The sequence below is a fragment of the Rhincodon typus genome, chromosome 4 (genome assembly GCF_021869965.1).
Source record: "Rhincodon typus isolate 14 chromosome 4, sRhiTyp1.1, whole genome shotgun sequence".
NCBI classification, from domain to species: domain Eukaryota; kingdom Metazoa; phylum Chordata; class Chondrichthyes; order Orectolobiformes; family Rhincodontidae; genus Rhincodon; species Rhincodon typus.
The window spans coordinates 50,313,451-50,336,834 of NC_063335.1; the positions used below are offsets into that span (position 1 = coordinate 50,313,451).

The window sequence follows — 23,384 nt, forward strand, 5'->3', positions numbered from 1 at the left end:
AGTCCAGAGGTTTTGGTCAATAATGGTCAGGGATATTATCAGGAGGAGTCAATTGAGTTTTGGGCAATGTGAGAAACTCAAATCTGGGGAAAATCTGCATTATATTGTGATGGGGACAACTCCAAATGTAACAGTGAAATCTGGTGAAGGGCAGGAGTGCACCGGGTACTGCAGGAGTGGCGTATTTACCAGTCACCATCATTCTGGCTTCAATGGGAGGACCGTGGACCACTGTAATAGCCATGCCAATGTGGTAAGGCATGGACTAAAGGGGAAAATTGTGGATATTTAAGTAAAAGGGTTGGATAGGAACATGGAGAGCCTGAAAGTTGATGGGTATATCAGGGACAGAACACAATGCAGAATATAAAGTGTTGTTAGGTGAGGGGCTTTATCCTGACTATCAGGTGGAGCTTGTAACCCATTCACAGGAGTGTGAACTGGATAACATGCCATCTTTGACGAAACCTCAACTGTGCATCACAAGAGAAAAATGGTTGCCAACACATTCACAGAAGGCAGAGAGATTTTTTTCTGGTCTGTATGAATGGGTGGACATGTTGGTGATGTGAGGCCCTGCTAGGGGAAATTGCATTAATCAGGCATCTATAGATGCAGTGATGTCACCTGCCATCAAACTGCACTTCATCTGCAGCTCATGCATTAACCAACCATCCCCACATTAGAAACTTTAGCCTCAAGCAATCATGAACACTCTTTTGCCTATAATGATTGAATCCTTGTCAGCTTTGCAAAGCTGATGTGATCACAGGCAAATTTAAAATTGTTGCCTGCTTTCGCCAATTCACAAACACATTCAACAGGTTGCATTGCTGCACAATGCCTTGAAGCTACCTTTGTATGCCTTAAATTTGTAAGAACATTGTCATAATCAATGGTCCATTTCTTGATGTGTTGGTGTGGTGGTGTTTCAGGGAGCTGTAGGGGAAATGTGAGTGTAGTCCTGAACTTATAACCTCCTAATATTGTTTAGTGAAATGGCTTGTGCTATAGCTGAGTAAGGTGAACTAACACAAAGGTTCATGTAGAGACAGTACATTGTCCTTCTTGTTTTTTCTGTGAATCACATCTTTATTTTTATATTCTTCAAATAGTATCAGTGCACCCATTCTGAACAGATACAGCAAGGACTAGAGCTATTGTCACTGTTGTAGTAAATGTAGAAGGGGGCAACACTGTACTGCAGCAGTGGTTCAGTGGTTAGCACTGCAGCCTCACAGCGCCAGGGACCCGGGTTCGATTCCAGCCTCAGGCTGTGTGGAGTTTGCACATTCTCCCCGTGTCTGCGTGGGTTTTCTCCAGGTGCTCCGGTTTCCTCTCACAGTCCAAAGATGTGCACGCTAGGTGGATTGGCCATGCTAAATTGCCTGTAGTGTTCAGGGGTGTGTGGGTTATAGGGGGATGGGTCTGGGTGGGATGTTCCAAGGGTCAGTGTGGACTTGTTGGGCCAAAGGGCCTGTTTCCCCACTGTAGGGATTCTATTCTATGTTGGTGGACTCCTCCAACCTTTGATTCAGTTTATCAAATGTCTCTGACAAACCTATCTGCTGTTCCTCTTGTTTACAGAGAGTGGTTAGTGTGTGGAATGAACTGCCAGAGGAAATGTAGATGCAGGTACAGTTATAACTTTTAAAAGATATTTGGATAAGTACATGAATAGGAAAGGTTTGGAGGGATATGGGCTAAGTGCAGGCAGGTGGAACTAGCTTAGTTTGGGAACATGGTCAGCATGGACTTGTGAGACCGAAGGGTCTGTTTCCATGCTGTATGACTCTATGTTAAACTGCACATTTGCATAAAATTATTGGTGGCTAACACCATGGGATCATCTTCTGCCTGGGGTTGAGCAGGTGCCTAGTCTTTGACAGTGTTCTGAGTACCAATGACCTGAGGCATTTCTTCCTTGACCAGCTGCAGAGATGTGTCAGTGGTATGTTCACCAGATTGTTCTCCTGGTTCTAATCTAGATAGAATACTCAATGAGGTAGAAAGTCTTTAAATTGGTGGAGAGTTCAGGAGAAAGCCTTGCTGGTGCATCCTCTGGGGATTCAGTGGCTACCTCTTTGGAGGTAGAGGAGGAGCTGATGTGTTCAGGTGCTAGCCTTTTTGGCATGCTGTTTGCATAAGACAAGAGACTATTAGGGTGCAGTAGGGGTAGAAACTTGAGCATCTTAAGAGAGAGAGTTAACTATGATAGTCATGACAGCAACGCAGCTCAGAAAGATGAAGCTTGCTGGGTAGCTGGACATGGAATTTTCATCATCCTCTCATGAACAGAGTCGATCCTCTCTAGCATCTCGAGGATCTTCTCCTCAGAGTGTTGAGGAGCAGAATGTCTTTCTGAACCAGCGTGATATTTCCACTTTGCAAGCAGCTACCCTATTTTGCATCTGATTAAGACGTCCAATTTAATGATAATTATTATGCAACTGTGGGTGGTTTTGTGCAATGTCTCAAGTAACTGGATAAAACATGATTTTAGTATCCTTTCAGCCCAAAGTTTAAAAATATCTTTTGTACGTTTTGTCCAACATCATAGAATCCTTACAGTGTGGAGACAGGCCATTTGGCCCAACAAGTCCACACTGCCCCTCCAAACAGCATCCCACCCAGACCCATTCCCTTAATTTCCCATGTCTAACCCAACTAACCTAAACACCCCTGGGCACTATGGGCAATTTAGCATGGCCAATCCACCTACCCGGTACATTTTTGGACTGTGGGAGGAAACCGGAGCACCCGGAGGAAGCCCACACAGGCATGGGGAGAACATGCAAACTCCACACAGACAGTCACCTGAGGCTGGAATTGAACCCGGGTGCCTGGCGCTGTGAGGTAGCAGTGCTAACCACTGAGCCACCGTGCCGCCAACATAGAATCACGTGGCACAATAATCATTCAATCCATTGTACTTAAGAGCTGTGGAATAACTATCTAATTTATTAATTAGATTGTTCCCCATTAACTTTGCAAATTTTCTCTTTTCAAGTATTAGTATATATCCAATTCCCAGGGCTCTGCAGCACAGTGGTAGCATCCCTACCTCTGGACGAGGAGGATGAAGTTTAAGTCCTATCTGCTTCAGAGCTGTGTCATAACGTCTCTGAACAAGTTGGTTAGAAAATATCTATATACAATTCCATCTTGCACATTTGAAACACATGGCACAACTAAATGAAATGTTTTGAAATCTGCATTTTGATCCTGAAGTTCTATTGGTTGGTGTCTGTTCTCCAGATAAAATTGCAAGAGGTGATAGAGGACCAGATGTTATACAAGAGCAGGAAGAAGCGAGATGTAATGAAGGTGAGAGTCCACATCTCCAACATTATACATTGGCAGTTCAAACAAATCATTAGCGTATCTGAATTGTCAGTCTTTACAAATGGTGATAAGCTGAAATACAGCTAATTGAAAATCTAATAAGCTGAATAGTTTTGTTTCATTGTAACATCCATTTTCCTTTGAAAAACAAAGATTGATACTAAAAATGAAAAAATATATGAACATACAAAACTGACAGATATGAAAAGATCAGCTTCTCCACGACCCTGTCTACATGTTTCATATTAATTTACAACTGAACTCTTTGTTACTCCTATTAATATGGGTCAGGATGGAAGAATTTTTAATTTATTTAGTGTTTGGTAGAGGGAGCAAATCAAGAATAATTTTCAATTTGGGCGTCGGCAGGGACTGATAACCTAGAAAAATGTTAATGCTTGCTGCCTCTAACCTGCTGACTTTGTTAAATCAATCCAATGTATTCAACTACATGTGAGCAACCTCACTGTGAGAGATAGTAGGAGCTGCCGATGCTGGAGAATCTGAGATAACAAGGTGTAGAGCTGGATGAACACAGCAGGCCGGGCAGCATCAGAGGAGCTGGAAAGCTGATGTTTCGGGTCTGGACCCTTCTTCAGAAATGTAAACCTTCACCTTAAGTGTAAAAATGTTCACCCTTATCTGCTTTCCGGAGGGACTGCTCTCTCCGTGACTCCCTTGTCCGCTCCACACTCCCCACTAGCCCCACCACCCCGGCACTTTTCCCTGCAACCGCAGGAAGTGCTACACCTGCACCTACACCTCCCCCCTCACCCCCATTCCAGGCCACAAGTAGGCCTTCCACATCAAACAGATGTTCTCCTTCACATCTGCTAATGTGGTATATAGTATCGGCTGTTCCCAATATGGCCTCCTCTACATCGGGGAAACCAAGCGGAGGCTTGGAGACTGCTTTGTGGAACACTAAGGAGACATTGCAGGTTGTTCTGTAAATTCTGTATCTGATGAGTTTAGTTTGTTGTCCAACCTTCATTAAAACAAAATTCTTAAGTTTATCAACATAGTAATACATTTGCTGAAATTTACTTGCATACACAGAGGAAAGCTTTTGTTCATAACCCAAATTTATGGTATACAGACCTTTTAATTTGACTTGTACCTCAATCTAACCATAATACTGAGACATACCTTTTGGAACATCTCAAAGCATTCTACATGGATTAAGATTTTATTGAAATGCAGTCACTCTTATATTGATATTTCTAGTAGTCGTTTTATACAAGATCTTACAAACATTGGCGATGAATAGTCAAATAAAAAATAACTGCAAAAAAACTCTCAAGTTAATCAGTTACAGAAATGAGAAAAAATGTTACCTATGATGATGCCAGGTAAAACAGAATTGTAAATGAGTGAAGTGGAGAAACAAAAGATAGGTCTAGAAAAGGTGTGACTGGCAATAGCAGAATCAGTAACAACAGTTGCTGTCTGAACAGTGGAAGCAGTCAAATTAATCAAATTACTGCACACAATTAAACGCAAAATGCTGTGGATGCTGGAAATCCTGAAATAAAGGCAGAAAGTGCTGGATAAACTCTGTGTCATGCACATTTTCTTCATGAGAAATTTCTTCAACTCGAATGTGGTGGGCTGATGGAATTCTCTGTCACAGAAAGTAGTTGAGGACAAAGCATTGAATAGTTTCAAGATGGAGTTGGATGTGTCAGAGGCTGAATGGATAGGGTGAATAACCAAGGTCTTCATCCAGGGTAGGGGATTCCAGAACTTGAGGGCATAGTTTTAAGGTGAGAGGGGAAAGATTTAAAATGAACTTGAGGGGCAACTTGTTCACATAGAGAGCGGTGCATTTATGGAATGAGCTGCCATAGGAGATGGTGGAGGCACGTACAATTACTACATTTAAAAGGCATTTGGATGGCTACATGCAGGAAGGGTTTTGAGAGATATGGGCCAAATGGGACTTGATCAGTTTAGCATATCTGGTTGGCGTGGACAAGTTGGACTGAAGGGTCTGTTTCCATGCTGCATAACTCTATAACTCTATGACTCTATGACCTATACTCGCTTCGTGACAAATGACTGCACCTCCCAGTCGCGAACCACTTCAACTCCCCCTCCCACTCCTTGGACGACATGTCCATCCTGGGCCTCCTCCAGTGCCACAATGATGCCACCCGAAGGCTGCAGGAGCAGCACTTCATATTTCGCTTGGGAACCCTGCAGCCCAATGGTATCAATGTGGACTTCACAAGCTTCAAAAACTCCCCACCCCCGACCTCATCCCAAAACCAGCCCAGCTCGACCCCGCCTCCTTGACCTGTCCGTCTCTTCTCCCACCTATCCGCTCCTCCCACCTCACTGACCAACCCTCACCCCCACCTGCTACCTACCAGTCTCATCCCCGCCTCCTTGACCTGTCCATCTTCCCTCAATTGACCAACCCCCATCCTAACTCCCTACCTACACTCACCTTTACTGGCTCCATCCCTGCCTCCTTGACCTGTCCATCTTCTCTCCACCTATCTGCTCCTTTATCCACCTTCCATCATCACCTCCCCCTCTCTCTCTATTTATTCCAGAGTCCCCTTCCCCTCCCCCATTTCTGAAGAAGAGTCCAGACCTGAAACGTCAGCTTTCCTCCTCCTCTGATGCTGCCTGGCCTGCTGTGTTCATCCAGCTCTACACCTTGTTATCTCACTGTGAGAGGTTGCTTATCAATTTCAATACATTAGTTACTCAATTACAGAAACATTAATAGATGGTTTGCGGTTTAAATTTGCATCTATGGATTTCCTGGGATTCCTTGAGCTCACTAATTAAAGCAAGATGATAACACAGAAGCTGTTGAGAGGGGTTTGGTGGGTATGACAAATAAATATACCAGTTTCAGGAAAAAATAGCAAGAAGAGGGAAATATACCACTGAATACTCAATACAGATGGCTGCTTTCCAACCTGATTATGTGTAAAGAGTGACTATGAAGGAGTGATATGAAATTGCATAATATTGAGATGAGTGTTGCTGGTGAATAGACAGATCACGATGTGAGGAAGTGCACAGACAAAGAGGGCAGGTAGCACTTTCAAGATGAGTTATATAGTCATAGAATTGTTCTAAACCCAACAGGAGGCTGGGGAGAAGTGAAGGCTGATATGCATATCAGCATCTATCTGAATATTCTACACCTTTCCTGCCCAGTTGAAAGTATTGAGCCATTTCTTGCCTTAGACCTAGGGATGTAACGCCCTGTTGCTGAGTTATATGCTAGCTTCAATCTATCTTCTTGGTGTTCCCAGTCATCTAAACTCAAAATGCTAAATTGCTCTCTCTCTATGGATGCTGCTTGATCTGCTAGAAGAACAGAGTGTCCTCAGTTTAAGCTGAATTTAACAGCAGGATCTGACTTCCCATTTTGACATTGGTTTACCAGCCATAGTTAGCCAGATGGAGATGGAGATTCAGGGTAGGGTGGCAGGGGGCACTGGAATAGAGTGCTCATCATATGGCCACAGTTGGGTGTAAGAGAGATTGGATGGAGTGATGGTGGTCATGGGGTACCTCATGGCGTGGGGCTGAGAGGAATTTGAGTGTGAGGGGACATTAATGGGACCAGGTGAAATGTCAGAAAATTATGGAGAAGCCCAGAGAGATTAGGAGGGCCAAGAGGCAATCATGGGCCATTGAAGACATCAGAAAGGCATTAGTTCATGATGGGAGTGTGGAAATTCAATTGTTAGGGAGATTAATGGGGTTGCTTATGGGGCTATAGGTTGCGAGGCATTCCTGCTTGCTTCATCAACATCACAAGCAGTGCTGGAAAAGCACTTACCTCTTCCATGAAGCAGTCCTCACTTCCCTTTAACCCACAAAGACCCGAAAAACCACTCAGTCAGCATCAACTCTAGGAGGAAGATAAATTGGAGCAATGCACACGTCTCTAAAATTTCTTTAGAAGTGTTAGCTCAGATTACGAAGGTCAAATGGCTTCCTTCTGTGGTATTCTAAAAATCAATGAAATGAACAAGCTGACTCTTGGTTGGCAGGTTGCTCTCTACCCACCATTCCACCTCTTGGGAAATGGGCGTTTGACACAGACTGGATTGTGGTTTGAATTTTTTTTACATTTTGACATCCCACCTGATCCAAACCCATTCAATATTGGGGGTGGTGGTAACACTCCCCACCAAGTTTCACGTAGTGAACTGTCACCTGAAGTTAAATCGAAATGGGATTTTAAATGGTAGATGCTTGATGACCAGCTTGGACACAATGTTATGTATAACTCTATAGTTCTAAAAACAAAAGTTTAAATTTTAATTCCTGGAAATTTTCAAAGCTCCAATCATCATATGGATATAATTCAGTTGCATTGGCTACAATCTTATCTTTTTAAAGCCACAATGTTGCTTCTCTCCAAATGCTATTGTATGGGTTTCTAAGGGTTTAATGGACTTTGATATGGAAACTGCTGGCAGCAAAATGTTTACAGAATGACTGTTCTCTTTGAATAGTTTGTGAAACTGCACATGATGTAAGTGATTATGAACATTTATATTTCCAATAGCACATGGAAAATAAATGGACTGCGTCGTCAAAAGAGATCATAGCATTCCGTAAAGCTTTGTTAAATCCAGTAACGGCACTTCAATTTCGAAAGTTTGTATCAACAAAAGGAGAATTGATGGAGAATAATGTACTTTTTTGGCTTGAGGTTCAAAAATACAAGGTAAACAAAATACCAGAAAATGAAGAATGATTTTAAAAGAATTAAATAAAAATTCAAAACTAGTTCCAAATGAGTCAGATGTTTAACCTACACAAAATTACTTGAACAAAGAATGTTGCTGAAAAAAATAGTGTGCCCACATAACTGTGTATATGGATTGCATTTCACATCCTCTGCAGTTGGCTGTAAAATGGGTGGGAAGGTTTCACCCATAGCTGGGTGAAGTATTGCCTGCACCTGGCAGGAATCCCAGCATTTTTAGTTTTGGAATATATGTGTTTATGTGTGTGTTTGTGTTGGGCTCCTGGGTCATCTCCCTTTAACCAATGTCGATGACCTCTTGAGACTGACCACTCAACTTACCTTCCAGCCTGCCCCCTCACTGAATCCCCTGGCTCTAGACTTACATGGACTCCTCCGCATGGTGGGTCTGCCTGCAGTCCGAGCAGTGATACCACTCCTGGCTGGCACTGCTGGGACTGCCGAGATGCCCCCAATATGTGATTTGTTGGCAACTTTCTAAGGTGGGACATCTTCCCAAACTTAAAACAATTCACACTGCCCCCATTGTTAAATTGCTACGTGGCAGTGATCAGGATCATGTTGGGGTTCCCTCACCTTCAATTTTTTGCCAAAGAATGGTGGCATGGGGACTGCAGCATCTTGTAAAATCCAGCCGTATTAATTTTGCTTGCATTTGTGTGCGTGTATGCACCTCTTTTTATTATCTGTATCTGTCTACATAGAGAGATTACAGACTCCCTTTCTGTGTTTATTTTTCTTCCAGGACTTGTGCCATTCCCATGCAACTGTGGAAACCATTCAGAATAAGATCACAGTCATTATCAACTGTTTTATCAATTCCAATATTCCACCAACTTTGCAAATTGACATTCCAGCAGAATATGCAAATAGAATTATTAGTCAAAGGGATCAGCAGGGTCCATATATCTTCAGAGAAGCACAGGTATAGAAAGAAATGTGAAGGACCCCACAAAAATGGCTAAACAGCATTTTGGAGCAATGTGCATGATCATTCATTAATGTTCATGAAAGGAAGTTCATTTAGTAATTAGTTGTGTAAGTTTTGTTCACTCCTAGCTCACTGAGGCCAGAACTTCTGCATGTCCAGCTTTAAACAAAAATTTTCATTGTGCATTTGGGTATTGATGCTATTCGATTCCCAGTGGGAAATAATTTTACTTGTGCAATGTAGGTAAGTCACATGAGAAAATAAGACATTATTTACATTACAAAGTGCTTACAGCACAACAATAAGCGCTTTAGCTTTATAATTTCATGCCAGTGCTTTTGAACTCATCCCTAACTTAATCCAACACCATCAACATATTCTCATAGAATCCCCACAGTGTGGAAACAGGCCATTTGGCCTAACAAGTCCACACTGACCTCTGAAGAGCATCCCACCCAGATCCATCTCCCTACCCTATCCCTGCATTGCCCATGGCTAATGCACCTAACCCACACATCCCTGGACAGTTCTCAGCAATTAGATCATGGCTGATATGTTTCTCAACCCCATTCTCCTGCCTCTTCCCTGTAACACTGATCCCTTTACTAATCAAGAATCTATCTATCTGTCTTAAATACACTTAATGACTTAGTCTCCATAGACTTCTGCAGCAGTGAGTTCCATAGATTCACCACCCTCTGGTTGAATAAATTTCTCCTCATCTCAGTTCTAAACGGAGATCCCTTCACTTTGAAGCTGTGCCCTTGGATCCTAGTCCCTCCTACTCGTTGAAACATCTTCTCCACATCTGCTCTATTCAGTACTCTCAGATTCCTGGTTCAATGAGATCCCTCCTCATCCATCTAAACTCCATTATACGACAACACTTCATCCCTGGATCATTACTGTAAATCTCCTCTGGGCCCCCTCCAATGCCAGCACATCATTCCTTAGATACAGGGTCCAAAACTACTCACAATATTCCAAATGCATTCTGGCCAGAGCCTTACACAACCTCAGCAATACATGTCTGCTCTTGTATTCTATTCATCTCAGAATAAATGCTAACATTGTAGTTACCTTCCTAACTGTCAATTGAACCTATATGTTAACCTAAAGAGAATCCTGAACTAGGACTCCCAATTCCCTTTGTGCTTCACATTTCCAAAGCTTTTCCTCATTTAGAAAATGGTCTAAACATCCATTCTTCCTACCAAAGTGCATAAACTCACACTATACCACATTGTATTCCATCTGCAACTTCTTTGCCCACTGTCCTAGCCTGTCCAAGTCCTTCTGCAGCCTCTCTCCTTCCTGAACACTACCTGTCCCTCTAACCTTCTTTATGTCATCTGCAAACTTAGCAACAATGTCCTCAGTTCCTTCATCCAGATCATTAATGTAGATTGTGAATAGTTGTGGTCCCAACACTGACCCCTGCAGAACTAATCAGCAGCTCTCATCTTGAAAAATAACCCTTTATCCCCACTCTCTGCCTTCTGCCAGTCAGCCAGTCCTTTATGCATGCCAGTACCTTGCCCCTGACACCATGGGTTCTTATCATAGTTTGCAATTTCCTATGCAGCACCTTGCCAAAGATCTTCTGGAAAGTCAAAAGCATCATGTCGACTGGCTCTCCTTTGTCTAACTTGCTCATTACTTCCTCAAAGAATTCTAACAGGCTTGTCAGGCATGACCTCCCCTTGATGAAGACCTAATGACCGAGCCCAATTTATCATGCACTTCCAAGTGCTCTGCAATTACATCTTAATATCTTACCAATGACCAAAGTCAGGCTAACTGGCATAAAATTTCCCAACTTGTCTCCCTCCCTTCTTAAACCGATGTGTTATATTAGCCATTTTTCAGTCCTCTGGGACCCTGCCTAACTCCAGTGGTTTCTGAAAGATCACCACCAATGCCTCAATAATCTCCTCAGACATTTCCTTTAGAATTCTGAAGTGCAGTCCAGCTGGTCCAGTGATTTATCCACCTTCAGACCTTTCAGCCTTCCCAGCATGTTCTCCTTAGCAATGGCCACTATACTTACCTCCATGACTCTCTTGAAGTTCTGGTATATTGCTGGTGTTTTCCACTGTGAACACTGATGCAAAGTACCTGTTCAGTTCCTCCACCATTTCTTTGTTCTCCATTACTATCTCTACAGCCTCATTTTTCAGTGTCCACTCTTGCCTCTCTCTTACCATGTTGACAGCTGAAAAACAATCTTGCAATCTACTTCTTATATTATTAGCAGCTTACCCTCATAATTTGTCTTCTCTTTCCCCCATTGTTTTTTCAGTTATCCTCTGCTGGTTTTTTAAAGGCTTCCCAATCCTCTGACTTCCCACTAATCTTTACCACACTATATGTTTTCTCTTTTGCTTTTATTCTGTCCCTGACTTCCTGTGTCAGCCATGATTGCCTTTCCTTCCCCTGAGTATATTTCTTCTTCCTTGAGATGAATTTTTGCTGTGCTTCCTGAATTACCCTTAGAAACTTCTGCCATTGCTGCTTCACAGTTTTCCCTGCTAGGCTACCCTTCCAGTCAACTCTGGCCACCTCCTCCCTTGTACCTTTGTAGCTATCTTTACTCAATTGTAATACCATTACATCTGATTCCAGCTTCTCCCTTTAATCCTGCAGGGTGAATTCTGTCATATTATGGTCACTGTCTCCAGGGGTTCCTTCACCTTAAGCTTCCAAATCAAGTCTGCCTCATTACACATCACCAAATCCAGAATTGCCTGTTTCCTAACGGAATCTACACAGCTGCTCCCAAAAAAATCTTGTAGACATTCCTTCTCCATGAATCCCTTTTCTTGAGATCAGCTACCAGCCTGCTTTTCCCAATCCACCTATTTATTGAAGATCCCATGATTATTGTAATAGTGCCTTCCTTACATGCCTTTTTTAGCTCCTTAATTATTTTCTTCTCCACATCCTGACTACTGCTAGGAGGCCTGTACACAACTCCCATCAGGGGTTTTTCCTTTGTGGTTCCTTAACTATTGTTTGTCTTACTGGGTTTACTAATATCTATAGAACTCAGTTTGGTCTTCTTCCTTAAATGGTTATGTCTTTTTCATGTATAACCAATGAAACATTTTTAAAGACTTAACATAGTTTAGAATTTTCTTTTCTAGGGAAACAGCCCAGCATGTTCAGTCTGTGCAGATGGTTTTAAACTCTTGGTTCTGGTATCATCTTACTGAATCATTTTTGCACCACTTCCAATACCTCTATGTTATTCTTGTAAAATGGAATTCTGAAATATTCGTAATGCTCCATGGTTTGCTTTTTCATGCCTTTATTAACATTTGTTGGTACTTTTAATGATCTGAGTGACTGTATCTTGAAATACCTTTGCTCCTCGACATCATTTAGACACTAGCTTTTCAAGGAGTGTATGGCTCCCTTATTCTTGCTACCGAAATGTACCACCTCACATTTACTTATATTGAAGGTTAGTTGCCAATGACATAAATATTCTGTAATTTATTAATATTACCCTAAAGTTAGTGTAGAATTCCCCTGCATTAGCTACACTAACCTTTTGATATCACCTGCAAATTTTGAAATCATATTTCTGATTTACAGTCCATTTTGAACATTGTGAGCAACTTTGACTTCAGCACTGACCATTGTTACTTTCACCCCTGACTTCTCATGGTCTAACCCTGGCAAGGACTCTACACTGCAGTGTCTTATTGAAGATCTTTTGAAAAATCCAAATTTTACTACTACTAATGTGCCTATGATTTTATCACTTAATCATAAAATTCTAAACGGCTGGCATAATGCTCATTGAGAAGTCTAGCTGCACATATTCTCAATTCATTGATTTATCATTTAAACATTTGAAATCCACATATGAGTCAGTTTCATAGAAAATCTAATCACAATATTAATGAGGCTTCACTCCACAGATGGCAGTTTTTGATATCCTCTTCAAACAATGGCCTCAATTTTCTGATTTCCGACGTAGTATCGCTACTGAAAGCATAGAGACCAAAAAGGGACAAGAAGTAATGCAGAGTAAAAACACAGAAAAGAACTTAATTCAGCTGAAGGTAAATCTAATCTCAAAATAAAGAATTGTTTTTAGATGGATGGGATATTAACATTCTAAAAATCTGAAACCTAATATGGTTTTTGACGGAGGTGGGATAGGGAAGTGGACAAAAGCAGCTTCCAGAAGATAGGCTAACAATTTAATTATTGTAAGGAGGCTGAAAGCCTTATACAGTAATTAAGTTTAAGAAATCTGGCAGCTAAAGGGGCCTCTTTGTGGTAATGTAAGCGTTTTTTGCAGTGCTTCTTCTGAACCAAGAGGACCTGAGTGCTTCATCCAGCCCACTATACTTATCTTCCTCCATTTCCACTATCAGCCTCGGCCTGCTGATCTAAAGATAGCTGTGTGATCAGAACTCCTGGCATCAGAAATCAAGCCCCCTCTCCATTCCACTGGAGATTGCTTACCCCTTGGATTCATGTATTGCACCCCAGATCACTGTGTCCTGTGATTGCTAATCACAGCACATCACAGCATTAGATTCACTCCTCAGGTAGTGATTACCATCACCTCCTCAGGATTCTGACCATGCACACTAACTCTCCCTCCCCATTTCCCCTCCCATTCCCCTCTCTTGCTTCTCCATCTGCTTCCACGAACCCCAAGTTGCAGTATCCTTACTTGCCCCTGACCCTGGCCTGATACAAGACCAAGCCTCTAAATCAATTTAGCTTCTGGACAGAGAAAAAGAACACATCCCTGTGAAGTTATAACTTTAAAGCATGTAAAGAAACTTGGACTTATAAGGAAACATATGACTTTGATGTGTTCACAAAGGAATTGGGTAACAGCGCCAGCACATTTTGACGTAGCATTGACACACAGCACTCCCTGTAGGTTTTAGCATCTTTTCTCATATGTTCCGCTCAAAATTACATGGTTCAGTTCGGGGCTAGGAAAAGGTCTGGAATCTTCTCAAGGAGATTAGGAAAAGCTTAAAAGTTTTTCCTTTGCCACATTCCTATGCTAGGTACCAAAATTAGCAACTGGGACACAGGTTTCCTTCTTATCTCTTAAAGTGGAGAATTTCTAGGAGAAAAGAAGCCTAAACAGAATTTTTGTGCCCGTAATTGCATCATTCAAATAAATGTCAGTTTTCTTAGATCAATTAAGTCTCCGTGCAAGTACCTGCCAATGCCTGAAGATTGCAATGTGTGCAACTCAGTGGCAAAATAACAGGAGGTTGAGATGTTGAGATTTGGAGATTTAGTCTATTATTATTATTTTTACTTCTTGAGGTTGGTTGGCTCGCTGAGCTGGTTTCTTGTTTCGCTGACGTTTTGTTACCATGCTTGGTAACATCCTCAGTGCAGCCTCCAATGAAGCATCAATGTGTTTTCCCACCTGGTTTTTAAACGCTGGGGTCTGTTGAGATGGATTGCCTCACTTCCGGTTTTCCTTCATAGTGGAGTGTGTATAGGGTAGAGTTCAATGTGTTTATTAATAGAATTGGGTCAGAAGATGCCTACACGAACAGCATCAGAAAGAGACTATGCGCCCCAACACACTCATCACACTACCCTGTATCAGAAACACGTCAGAACTCAACACAAGACTCCTACGACCGCTGGGCATCAGAGTGGCACACAAGCCCACGTCAACCCTACGACAACTGCTCACCCGAACTAAGGACCCACTCCCCGCCATGGACAGGACCAATGTCATCTATAAGATCCCCTGCAGAGACTGCGAGAAACACTACATCGGACAAACAGGAAGGAAACTAACAACAAGAGTACATGAACACCAACTGGCTACAAAAAGACATGACCAATACTCACTCATCCCAATCCACATGGGCAAGGAGAACCACCACTTCGACTGGGACAACACCAAGATCCTGGGACAGGTGAGGCTGGGACAGGCACGAGAATTCCTAGAAGCATGGCACTCCAAGAAGCATGCTATTAATAAACACATTGAACTTGACCCCATATACATTCCACTATAAAGGAAAAGTGGAAGTGAGGTAATCCATCTCAACGGACCCCAGAGTTTAAAAACCAGGCGGGAAAACACACCGACGCTTCATCGGAGGCTGCACTGAGGATGTTACCCAGCATGGTAACGAAACGTCTGCGAAACAAGAAACCAGCTCGGCGAGCCAACCAACTCAACAACCTCAACACTCACAACCTGAGCTACAAATCTACTCCAAAATTTTTACTCCTTATTATTATTTTTCATATCACACTTGATGTTGAGGCCATAATTAGCGACCATAGAAATTAAACTCAGAATAATACTTTCAAATATGCAGCAGGACAAATGGGCGCAGTGTCAGGGTTATATGTATTTTTTTGAACAGAGAGAAGAGCAGCCAGACCTGCTTGCAAAGAAGTGTAAATGTAATTAGCATACTGACTTCACTTGAGAAAGAAACAGATAAGGAAAATATAGAGATAGTAGGAACTGCAGATACTGGAGAATCTGAGATAACAAGGTATAGAGCTGGATGAACACAGCAGGCCAAGCAGCATCAGAGGAGCAGGAAGGCTGACGTTTCAGGCCTAGACCCTTCTTTATTTTCTTTCTCCAATTAAATCTTGTTCCATTGATTGACTTCCAACATGCAATCCTGGATAAGTGGAGATTTCCTCCATCAGAATATAGGGAAGACTGAAACCACAGCCCTTGTTCCCTGATGTAAACTTTATTCTTCAGCCTTCGATTCCATCTCTCTCCTAGGTAACTGTGTACGGCAGAACCATAGTGATCACTCTGTGGTTTAGTAGTTGATACCATGAAGAGCTTTCCAACATGGATCAACCCATCATGACGACTATCTCCTTTCACCTCCATAACATGATCTAACTGTCCCGTCTCAGCTCAACTGCTGCTGAAAATAGCTGAAGAAATGTAGGTGGTATAAAGCCTGGAAATAAATTAAAGGCCCAATTCCTACATGGTGTATGAACAGAAACTTGAAATAATGAGAAAGTAACATTATACAAACAATGGCTATGAGGGAATAATTAGGATCCATAATGAAAACTCTCAGTTTATTGTATGTAATTTTGCAGTTTATTACTGCTAACTTTTATCTATTTATTTTCTTCACACCTGTCCATAATAGAGTGACTCACTGAAGATAACTGATTGATTCTATTTTTCAGAGCATTCACAATCGAAAATCTGGTTTACTTCAGTCACCTTCTCTTGATCCTGAGAGCAGGTCCAGTGGAAGTCAACTGTCCTTAAAGGGTGGAAGTGACAAACCAACACAGAATCAGCAGGAAATGAAGCCAGGAAGTGCTGGAACCAATCAGGTCAGGCAGCACATACGAAGAGGGAAACAGTGTGTAAAATAAACTGAACTATCCTAAAGGATATACAAAAGCAGAGAGACCTAGATGCATATGTGCTGAACTCATTAAAGGTAAAGCATACAGTATTCTAGGCTACGCTGGCGTATAAAAACATGGAGGTTATGATAAACTTATATAGGTCACTGGTTAGATCTCAGCTAAAGCACAGTTGTGTACAATTCTTGACGGCACATTATAGGAAGGAAATCAATGCATGGAGAGAGTGCAGGAGATGTTTATGAGAAAGGTTTCATGAGACACTTAAGTTATAGGGTCAGATTGGAGATTGTTATCCTTCGAATGGAGAAAGTTAAGAGGAGATTTGATAGAATTTTCATTGTCATAAGAGGTTTGAATAGACTAGATAACATACAAACTGTCCCTGCTCGTAAAGTTATAAGGAACCAGAGGGCACAGTTTTAAAGCATTTTGTAAATGAAACAAATGTGAGGTGAGAAACAACTTTTTCACATAGTGAGTATCTAGGTTTTGGAATACACTGCCTGGAAGTGTGGTGCATGCCGGTTCAGTTGGGTATCATCTGGTTCTGGCACTGTTTCTGTTGGTGAGTTCTAGTCACTGTAACTCACTTCAATTATGTTGTCTTTGAGCATGCACTCAATCTATTTTTGAACCTGTGCCAACTTTAGAGGGTTAAGTCTATAAGAATGTTGCTTAATTGGAACAGCATTTCCTATATCTACATCATAAAAGTTAAGATAGTACTTCCCAGCTTATTCCCATTTATCTCCCCATGCAATAGCAATAACTCTCTCAGGTCATTTCGATTTTACCCTGGAAGGTAACTTAATAGTTTCTCCCAATTTTTGTGAACTTCCTCATTGTCCAATTTAATTTCAGGATTGTCCAATTCAGAATCATCAGATCATCAGATGCCATTTCCCCTACCTTCAGCGAGATGCCACCACCAGACACATAGTCCCCTCCCTTCCCTTGTCCGCCTTCCGCAGGGACTGTTCCCTCCAGGATACCCTGGTCCACACTTCCTTCACCCCCAACACCACCCCACAGCCCTACAGCACCTTCCCCTGTAACTGGCAAAGGTGCAACACCTGCCCATTTACCTCCTCCCTCCCCAGTATCCAAGGACCCAAACATACCTTCCAGGTGAAGCAACATTTCACCTGCACTTCCCAGAATTTAGTCTACTGCATTTGCTGCTCACAATGTGGTCTCCTCCACACCGGGGAAACAAAGTGTAGACTTGGCGACCGTTTCACAGAACAACTACATTCTGCTTGCAAAAAAGACCCTGAACTACCTGTTGCCTGCCACTTTAACGCACCCACCTTGTTCCCTGGCCAACATCTCTGTCTAAGGGTTACCGGACCCAAAATGTTAACTCTGTTTTTTCCTTCACAGATGCTGCCAGACATGCTGAGCTTTTCCAGCAACTTTGGTTTTGTTCAGAATCATCTGAACTTGGTCCTTCAGTCTGTGTTGTAACCAGTAACACATTCTCTTTGTGCTTCCTTCCCTATCAAAATATCTTTTGAGCATATTTACATGACACACTCTGTGAGATTTCTTTCTGCCTGGAGTTCATATCAAAAAATTCATCTCACCCAATCTCCTTTCAATTTGATAATGTCCACTAAACCTTGCTTTTAAAGGTTCACCTATTACTGGAAGTAACACTAACACTTTAATCTCCTTTAGCAAAATTGCGAATTTTTGATTTCTTGTCTGCTTCCTGTTTCATCATGTGCTGTGTTACTTTTAAATGCTATCTAGCCAACTGCCCTGCTTTATTTATCCATTCCCTAAAATATGTCGTCTCTGAACTTTGACTCACCAAGCTCTCCTTAATTAATTTCAGTGGTCCTTTCATCTCATGCCCAAAGACTAATCCAAATGGAGTGAATTTGTTAGATTCATTTGGTGCATCCCTAATTGCGAGAAGTAAAAACATAATTCCTTTATCCCAATCCTCTGAATAATCTTGACTATAAGTCCTCAACATGGTCTTTAAAGTTTGATGCCACCATTCTATAGCTCCCTGTGCTTCAGGAAGGCATGCAGTCGATTTGAGTTGTTTTATTCCTAAGCTATCCATAACTCCCTTAAATAATTTTGATGCAAAATTTGACCCATGATCTGATTATATCTCTGTGGGTAGTCTGTATCTAGTGAAAAATTTGAGTAACTCTTCTACAAACCTTTTAGCTATGATATTATGTAATAGGATGGAAACCTAGTGAACACATCCATTTTGGTCAACACATACTGATTCCCACTTTTTGTTTTAGGTAGGAGTCCTACGCCATCAATTAAGACCCTTGTAAAAGGTTCCTCAAATGCAGGAATGGGTATTAAAGGGAGGTGCAGTGAGCAGTTTCAGGCTCCTATGATGCTGCTTGGCCTGCTGTGTTCATCCAGCCCTGCACCTTGTTGTCATGGGTATTAAAGGTGCTCGTTTTATCACTGCCTGAGGTATTCCAATGACCTGATATGTATGACATGTCTGGCAAAATTCAACTACATCCTTATGAAGATCAGGCTAGTAAAATAGTTTTTGTTTTTTGGCTTGACTTTTTCTTACCCCTAAATAAACTCCTACTGGAGTGCACTGCCTGAAATGGCATTTTGAACAGTAATTTTCAAAAGGAAATTGAAGAAATAGAATAGCTTGCAGGGTTATGGGCAGGTGGACTGATTGCAAAGTGCTTTCACAGGGCACAATTGGCTGAATGACCTCATTCTGTGCTGCATGAGGCCGGCCTTGTATCAGAGGAATTTACTGCCCCATGTGAAGCAGGTTATGTGGATTGCCATGTCTTGGAATTCCTGGAATGCTGGCAGGTGGTGATATTGTGGTAATGTCACTGGTTCAGGTCTTTGTTCTGGGGACATGGGTTCGAATCCCACTAGGGCAGACACTGAAAATTTGAATTCAACGAAATTCTGGAATTGAAAGCTGGCCTAATAATAACATTGTCACCTTGTTGTTTGCTGTAAAAACCCACCAATGTGCAATTTTCACTTGGTCTAGCCTACACATGAATGGCAGGTGTCTTTTCCTGAGGGTGGGAGATTTCAAGACTAGGAGGCAATTTTTAATGGTGACAGGAGGAAGATTTTAAAAAGACATGAGGAGCAATTTTTACACAGAGAGTGGTTCATGTGTGGTGGATGTGGGTACATGTTTAAAAGACATTTAGATAAGTACATGAATAAGAAACGTTTGGAGGGATATGGATCAAGCACAGGTAAGGTGGGACTAGTTTAGTTTGGGATTATGGTTGGCAGGGTCTGTTTCCATACTGTATGATTCCATGACTCTACAGTAATTCATGTGCTACCCGCAACACCTCCTTTCTATGACCCACTGGTAATACAACTTGATGAACTTCTGCCCATTTCTCATCCGCCTGAATATGTGATGATCTCCATTTCCTCATCATGACTTCATTTTTAAGATAGTAACATCCCAGAATACACGTAGATTCCTCTTCCATGTACGCTTTTTAATACAATTGCTTCATATTTTCATCTTTCTGTTGTAACTCAGTAAACTTCTCTGAAATAAAAATATCCACTTTGTCCTCCACCTGTTCTTGTTTTTTCTCAACCATTTGATCAAACGTGGTCTTTGATAATTCTACTTCAACTTCCTTATCTTTATTCTTTGATTTCTCCTCCTGTTTCAACCTGTGGCTTTGTGGCCTTGTTACCACACAGTGAGGAAAAGTCCTAGGATATAATTCCTGGATTAGCTCAGTTGCCTCATTTTCTGCTGGCTTTTCAACTACAGTAGGCAGCACTCCTATCTAAGAACCAGCCACGTCATTACCAAGGATTAATTGTATTCCTGGAGCTGAGAGTTGCTCCAGTATTCCTACCACCAGTTCTCCACTTTTTCACCAGACATTCCAACCTTACTTTACGTAATGGAGTATTTCTTGTCTCACCATGAATTCCACAAATTAGCAGTTTTGAATTAGTCCTTCTGAATTACATATCTCTTCATCTGTCAACATCAAAAATTGACACGCTCACATATCTCTTAAAATTGTAATTTCTTTACCTGGTGCTCCTGGCCTATGCGAGTAAACCTTACCCTCACAAGTAAATGGTTTAAAAAGACCTGGCACTTTCTTCTCAACCAACCTCTGACCAGGTTCTACATTCTGGTGCAGCTTTTTAGCCTCCACTGTGCTTTCCTTTATCACTTCTACAAAATTCATTGGCTTACCCTGTTTTTCTACATCTGTCTTCACAGTGCTTTTTCTAAACCACCAACACTGCAATGTCATGTGGCCTACTTTATTGCAGTGAAAACTCCTCAGCTTTATTACTCCTTTTTCCCCTTCATGAGTTTTTTTTACCCTGTGGTAAACTGTCTTTACTTTCTTCAATAAGTTCTACCTTACCCTTACCACCTGAGGATTTCTGTTTCCCCCAATTTCTATCCCTCACGGATTGAAATTGATGTCGGAAGCCAAATTTTGATTTATGAACTAACTCATAATCATCATTTTGATTTATGAGCTAACTCATAATATAATCATAGAGGGGAGGTGATGCACTAACGGTATTATCGCTGGTCTGTTAATCCAGAAACCCAGATAATATTCTGGGGACCTGGGTTCGAATCCTGCAGATGGTGGAATTTGAATTCAATAAGTGCTTGGAGTTAAGAGTCTAATGATGACCATGAATCCATTGCCCATTGTCGGAAAAACCCTTCTGATTCACTAATGTCCTTTAGGGAAGGAAACTGCCATCCTTACCTGGTCTGGCCTACATGTGACTCCAGACCCACAGCAATGTGGTTGACTCTTAACTGCCCTCTGGGCAATTAGGGATGGGCAATAAATGCTGCCTAGCCAGCAATGCCCTCATCCAGTGAGTAAATAAAGAAAAAAAAATCAGCAATTTCAGCTGCTAATCTTGCAGTTTTAACTCTCTGCTCTTCCACATGGGTTCTCACTACTTCAGGAAGTGAATTTGTGAACTCCTCCAAAATAATCATTTCTCGAAGAGCAACTTATGTTTGATCTATTTTAATGTCCTTACCCACCTATCAAAATTACTTTGTTTGATCTTTCAAACTCAAGGTCCCTCCTTAGCTTCCTGAAACATTATCTGTAGGCTTCTAGCACTAGCTCATATGCACTTAAGATGGCCTTCTACAGTTCTTCATACTCACCAGATACTTCCTCTGATAGTGAGGCAAATATCTCATGAGCTCTACCTACAAACTTTGTTTGGATCAACAAAACCTATATGGCTTTCATTTGTCAAGATGGTGGCAGGGTAAGATTCTCCAGTTGGAGCTCCTCTGTTCGCCAGTTCTTTTTTCTTTCTTTTTTTCTCCTCTTTGCAGTATTTTTTCTTCCTGCTACCCTCACCCCCACCCCAAAGTTTTAACTACACCTACCTGGAGAAAGGAGTCAAGGGAGCCGGGTCACAACCGGAGACTGGGCTGGAGCTGAGTTCATGCACCGTATCCCACAGCGGCAGCAGGGTGAGCATGGGTGGAGTTGCAGACTGAATCCTGGAGAACGGTAGCAGAAAGAGTGTGGGCCAAACCGAGACCCGGAGCGACGGCAGCAGAGTGAGCAAAGGCTGGGCCGAGGCCCGGGCGAAGGTGAGCTAGGTCCCAGAGCTGTGGTGTGAGGGGATTCCCGAGCCCGGAGTGGCACGTAGGGAATCCCGGAGCAGCAAGATGAAGCGAATCCCAGTACAGTGTTACTTACCTTGTTGCTGCTGAGTGCTGGTGAGGAGCAGACTGGAAGCTGGAGCAACGTGCGACAGTTGCTGGACTTGGGCCTGGCACCATGTGCTGAGCTGCTGCTGTTTGGACCTGTATACAGTCATCATTGACTGTAATGTCAATCCTTTTCACGATGTTATAACCACCCCATTCCTAACTCATTCTCAGACACTGTAAGTGATGCTTATGCTTTCCTTTTAATCGTCTTTTGTATAACAACACTTTTTTTTCACTCTGTAAGATTTGTACCTAAGATGGCGCCATTAAAAGGCAGCCATTATAAAAAACTTTTCACTGTACTCCTGTACTTCCATACTAGACTATAACTGACCATAAAGAATATTCTATTCTATTTATTTAGCCACTTTCTCAAATGAAATGAAAAAGGCTTCTACATCCTTCTCGTCAAATTTAGGCAATGCTTGGGCATATTTAAACAGATCCCCACCAGGCCTTTGGCTATGATGGGTTTGCTCATCATCACTATCCTCCTCACTATGCTTACCTTCTACCTTCACCTCTGCCTTTTTTAAGTTGATTTTCATGTCTAATTGCCAACTTCTGAAGTTCAAACTCTCTCTCTTTCTGCTTTTCTTCTCTCTCTTTCCCCCTTTATTCTGCATGGGCCGTCCTTTCCTTTTCTTTTTGTTCTGCCAGGGCTATTCTTTCCTTTTCTCTTTCCTCTGCTTTTAATCATAATTCAAACTGTTTCAGTTCCTTTTCATGCAATTGAATTCTAGCTGTTTCCAAAGATTCCAATGGCAAATTTCCAGTAAATATAAATGCAGAGCTACTGCTATAATTACCGCCCCTTTTCTCACAGACAAAGGCAACCCCATCTCTAGCTTGTCTGCCAATTCCAACAGCTTTGCCTTGCTCACTTTCTGCAAAAACCCTCAAAGTCACTTCTTCCACCCCGAGAAAACTCTTAGTGACTGAAAGAGCCATTACAACATAAGGCATGCCCTGTTTAAGCCAACTCAAATTGGAGTTATAGAATTATATCCCAACAAGAACTCCCAATTTGTTATGGACCAGACCAGATCCCTTCAAAATATTTTAAGAAGGTAACCTAGACCCGGACTTTTTCTTATTTTAAAGGTAGATGTGAAATGCGTGTTTCAGATGTGATACAACCGGTCAAGCCACTCGACATTAAGCAAAACACAATTTATTTAAACACTATAGTTAAAATACAAATAAAAGAAAGAGAAAGTTAGAATAACTTAACTATT

The 23,384-nt window shown here is 41.8% G+C and overlaps 1 protein-coding gene across 1 annotated transcript in view; it reads left to right on the forward strand.

The window, feature by feature from the left end:
* LOC109928918 (regulator of G protein signaling 22) overlaps positions 1 to 23,384 on the forward strand; it is a 112,698-nt gene that overhangs the window by 82,079 nt on the left and 7,235 nt on the right. The window contains exons 19-23 of the mRNA XM_048595749.1: positions 3,259 to 3,327; positions 7,892 to 8,053; positions 8,841 to 9,020; positions 12,956 to 13,099; positions 16,218 to 16,370. Coding sequence (XP_048451706.1) covers positions 3,259 to 3,327; positions 7,892 to 8,053; positions 8,841 to 9,020; positions 12,956 to 13,099; positions 16,218 to 16,370 — 708 coding nt within the window. The remainder of the gene's footprint in view (positions 1 to 3,258; positions 3,328 to 7,891; positions 8,054 to 8,840; positions 9,021 to 12,955; positions 13,100 to 16,217; positions 16,371 to 23,384) is intronic.